Source organism: Lathyrus oleraceus, chromosome 4 (assembly GCF_024323335.1).
Source record: "Lathyrus oleraceus cultivar Zhongwan6 chromosome 4, CAAS_Psat_ZW6_1.0, whole genome shotgun sequence".
In the NCBI taxonomy this organism is placed as follows: domain Eukaryota; kingdom Viridiplantae; phylum Streptophyta; class Magnoliopsida; order Fabales; family Fabaceae; genus Lathyrus; species Lathyrus oleraceus.
This window is the reverse complement of record NC_066582.1, coordinates 324,362,732-324,367,589: the sequence shown is the minus strand read 5'-3', so window position 1 is coordinate 324,367,589 and position 4,858 is coordinate 324,362,732. Positions and strand designations below refer to the sequence as shown.

The following is a 4,858-nucleotide window of genomic DNA, read 5'->3' as shown; positions in this document are numbered from 1 at the left end:
TCTATATTAGTTAGAGATCAGCCATTGGAAAATCTCTTCTTAGTTTTGAGGATATCCACTTTAAACTTTGTTCATTAATGGGTTAGAAGTTAACCTTTAAACTTCATTTTCTTGTAAAAGGAGATTCATAAGCATATCCTTCTAAGAGCTTTTAAGTTAGGGGATACTCTCAAAAATAATTCTCAGGATAGGTGTAGGTCAAATTATTAAGCCGAACCTGTATAAATCTCTAGTGTTGTTTCTCTCCTCTTTATCTCTTTACTTTTTTTTCTTTCTTTTGGTTTTCCATTTATTTTCTTTTTTCTGCTGCATATTAAACTTTCACAATTCACCCGCTTCCTCTTATGTATGGAGTAACATGTCCAAAAAGTGGAGGCAATTGTGGTTTGAAAGTGATTCTTTACTGATGATTTGAGCATTTACTAATGCAATCATTGTCCCTTGAAATCTCCTATCCAAATTAAAGAATATCCTTCATATCATTAGATCCTCCATGAAGACAATAATTGTGCACGTCGTATAAATAATGTAGGTTTTTAGATTTAAGACGAGATTTGGTGGAACTCCATCCCAATTTGTGCGATTCATGATTTCTTAAGAGGTTTGGTTAAGATAATTTTCTTTATAAAAGTTATGTTGATGAGTTAGGTTCTTGTTCTCAATATTTTTATTTGTATTTCTCATTAAGTAATGCGTACTTTTATTTGACAAAAAAACTAAAAATAATGAAAAATACATAAATATGATACGAAAAAATAACTACGAATAAAATGAAACATAAAAAACACAAATAAATAAATATGGAAAGCCATGCATATAATAAAAAATCAATTAATTCTCTTTTATTTTTGTAATTTTATTTTGTTTCTACTTTTCACATTTTTCTAATTGGTTGTTGATTATTGATAAAATTGATCAATAATAAAGGCATGATACAATAACTTATTTTAGATATATATTATTCTCTTATATCATATTCATTTTATTTCATAAAAGTTATATTCAATTCATAATTTTATTACTACATTAACACAAAATAATGTATCACATATACCTCTCATTTAAAATAATGATTCTATAGTTAATTTATTTTATCATGAGATTCATACACTAATTGTAGCTATATTATAATATTTAATATTACAAATACAAAAAAAAAACTCCCCCGACCCATATGGGCAACGACCTGGACGATTTCTAGTTTACATCTTCATTCGAATCCTTTTCCCCTTTATTATCATTTCCTTCATCTTCAAGATCTGCCTCTTCAATGGCTTTGGTAACTTCCCTAAGAATAAGTTTCAATAGCCTCTCATAAGATGCAATTGTAGATTCAAGCATATCAATGGCTCTTCCTTGATCATGAAGAGCCACATCCATCACATTTTCAAGCTCTTTAATTTTCATCCAAGTCCTAATCAACTCTTCATCACATAACCTAGAAGAACTAATTAAACCACTATTAACACCTTTACCACCCTCATTTTTCTCTATAGTATTAGTCCCTTTAACCATTATCATATCACTAATGCTTCCCAATATTTGAGCATTCCCAAAAATCATAATGATTTCACCTCCCTCAACATCCCACATCCAAACACTCCCATTTTTTGAAGCAGACACCAAATTTCTCCCGTTATTCACCAAAACTAAAGACACAATTGGCCCATCATGGTTTTTTGTTTTACTACCCCAATCGACCAATTCATAACCTTTTCTGTTTTCCAACATTTTTATGCTCCCAACCTTCATTAACCCTTTATAAATAAACCCATCTGAACCAGCAGCATAAAAACCCAACTCTGTTAAATCCATAACAAACCCAAAAATGGAACATGGAAATGTCACAGTTCGAATTAGAGTTATCCCGTTTGATAAACTCCAAAACTTACATGTGCAGTCCATCGAACATGAAACAAACGTACAAGTATGAATCCCAATTCCAGTTTTAAAACATGTCACTGAATCAGAATGTGCCTTCCATTTTTGTGAGATTGGGTCACTACATGAAGATGGACCATCCATAAGCATAAAAGATGGGATCACAACAATAATGCCATCATTATAACCTGAAATTAAGAGATACAATATTAACTTGATGATATAGGACAAAAAATTTAGAATTAAAAAAAGGCATATTATATCGCACTCATTCTCACCGTAAAATATAAAATTACCTAAAATCAGTAGTGACCCATCATTACTAAGGTGGAGGCTAGAAACAGGTTTTGAGTAAGGAGTAAATGAGTTGATGATATCTCCTGAAGGAAGTGACATGGAGTGGATACTTCCCGACACGCCACCTGCAAAGAGAAAATCACCATCCGAATTGGCTGTAAGTGGAGTGATAGATTCAGGGAGTGAGATGTTTTGGAAGATTGTTGGAGTGCCCCAATTGTAGATGTGGATTGAGCCTGGACCTTTGTCTGAAGACACATGGGAAGTTGCAATGAGTTCTTTTCCTGTCACCGTGAAGCCGCGACAAGGTGATCGACTTCCGGTGAACTGAGCGAGAATGGCGCCTGTGGAAGCCTCAAATGCTATCATGGGGCCGTCCCTAGAACCAGTTAGGATCACTTCATGCACCATTATGAGGAAAATTCATCGAGTGTATGAGAAAACGAAAAAGAAAACAAAAAGGATCTCTAGAGTTCACTTAGCAATGTCTAATCTCAAAAACAATTATAAAAATTCTAGGCATTAGGCTACTAGACCAAAATAAATAAAAAAGAAAATAAACTTTTATAGATATTTGAAGAAGTGACAATGGTATTTATATTAAAATTTTATTAAATTTAATAATATTTTTCAATAAATTAAAATAACGTATGTGGTTATTTAATCATATCTCATTATAATTGTACTTTGAAATATTTAAAAATATATTTACACAATTTTATTTGATTGGATGACTCAACAATATATTTATATTTTCAATAAATTCTTATTATTATAAATAAAATATAATTTCCATCAACGCATTTTTTTAATGGATTATACAATAATAGTAAATAAAATAGGATTAATTGATTTTATTTAATACAATGAACACAATTAATTTTAATTAATGAGAAGAGGTGAAAAAGAGAAATGCATTGAATAATTTGAAATTAAAATACAAAGAATAATGGTTTTTTAAATTTTATAAAAATTTCACATGACTCAAAATAATATAAGTCAAGCATTATATTGATTAAACAAATTTTTATATGTGCTGATGACCTTTAAGGCAATGAAAAAAAGTATCAAGAGAGAAACAAATAAAGAGAGTGATATTATAAGTTGGTGATGCGACATTAAAAGTGTACACATATCTTTATTTTATGGAGAATATGTACACATATAATTATTTATAAAAAAATGTGAATTAATGTTTGAACAAGTTTTGATGATTGACTTAATAATATCAAATGTGCGAACATCATTAAAGAATGAGTCTGAATCAAAAGTGGTTGTATTTACTAAAATATATTACGTGACAACCCCTAGTGATTAAGGGATATCAAAGGTTTTAAGGTTATTATATTATTGAGAGATAAATCACATAGTAAGTAAGAAGTTTTGTATGTGTGGTTTTCTTTGTCATAATCATTTTGTCCCTCTCACCTCTAGGACTAAGATATTTATAGTTGTGTTGGACCTAGATCATATGCCTCATAGGAATAATAACTGCTCCTGAAAAAATGGAGGGAGTGAATGTATAATTTCCCGTTATTTAGGGGAGAATGGTTTGTTTCCACGAATTCCTCTTCATCATTAAGCAAACTATAAAGTACCCGAGCGACATATCTAAGGAAAGGGCATCCTATCCAATAAACAGGTGTTCGAACCAGGAATTACTTGACCAGGAAGGATCCATTGGAAAGGTACCGAGTCATATGCCTATTCCTTTCCATTTGTGGTACCTTTTTAAATATACCACTATATAGTCCCTTAAGAATGAGGGCTTAAAAAAGGTGAAGTCTTTTAGTTTCATCTCCTTCATTCTGACACTCATGAGGGAAACTAAAATGGATATTTTAAGAGTGACTTGACATGAATACCTCTGGCTTATATTTAGTTGAGTCCCTTAAGAGAGACTTTAGTAGATTCCCTTGGGAGATACTTTTGTCAATTACATTAGGCAAGGCTTTAGTTGAGTCATTCTAGAGAGACGCTAGTTGAGTTCTGTAGACTAGACATTAGTTGAGTCCCTCAAGAAATAATTTAGTCGATTCCTTTAGGAAATACTTGAGTTGAGTCCCTCAGGTGTGACTTTAGTCAAGATCCTCAGGCAAGACTTAGGTCGAGTCCCTCGGGCCAGACTTTAGACGAGTCCCTCAGGAGAGACTTTAGTTGAGTCCATATAGCAGGAGTTTAGGTTAGTCCCCCATGAGAGACTTTAGTCAAGTCCCTGAGGCGAGACTTCAGTTGTTCCCTCTAGAAAAACTTTATTCGAATCCCTCACATGAGACTTTAGTCAAGTCCCTCAGGTGAAACTTTATTTAAGTCTCATTGATGAGACTTTAGTCTAGTCCTTCAAATAAGACTTTAGTCGAGTCACTCAGGCGATACTTTAGTTGATCCCTTAGACGAGACTTTAGTCGATTCCCTCAAGTAATACTTTAGTCGAGTCCCTCTGGAAATACATTAGTTGATTCCCTCAAGAGATACTTTAGTAGAGTCCCTTAGGTGAGACTTTAGTCAAGTCCCTATGGAGATACTTTAGTCAAGCCCCTATGGTAAGACTTTAGTCAAGTCCCTCATGCAAGACTTTAATCGAGTCCTTCCGGCAAGATTTCAGTCGAGTCTCTTAGGCGAGACTTTAGTCAAGCCCCTAAATAGAGACTTTAATTGATCCACTCTTTAGAGACTTTGT

At 32.7% G+C, this 4,858-nt stretch overlaps 1 protein-coding gene across 1 annotated transcript; it reads right to left on the bottom strand.

Moving 5' to 3' along the window:
* Positions 1-1,166: 1,166 nt before the first annotated feature.
* Positions 1,167-2,717, bottom strand: LOC127135491 (uncharacterized). The gene is made up of 2 exons (XM_051062180.1): positions 2,178-2,717; positions 1,167-2,069 (listed from the first exon to the last, which is right to left on the bottom strand). Exons 1-2 carry the CDS (start codon positions 2,587-2,589, stop codon positions 1,198-1,200), a joined length of 1,284 nt encoding a protein of 427 aa, XP_050918137.1. The 5' UTR covers positions 2,590-2,717; the 3' UTR covers positions 1,167-1,197.
* Between the last annotated feature and the right edge of the window lie 2,141 nt (positions 2,718-4,858).

Excerpts from the sequence above, each read along its gene's own strand:
- LOC127135491 (XM_051062180.1), bottom strand. The coding sequence starts at position 2,589 with ATGGTGCATGAAGTGATCCTAACTGGTTCTAGGGACGGCCCCATGATA. Across the intron at positions 2,070-2,177 it reads TGGGTCACTACTGATTTTAG|GTTATAATGATGGCATTATT; the intron begins GTAATTTTATAT and ends TCTTAATTTCAG.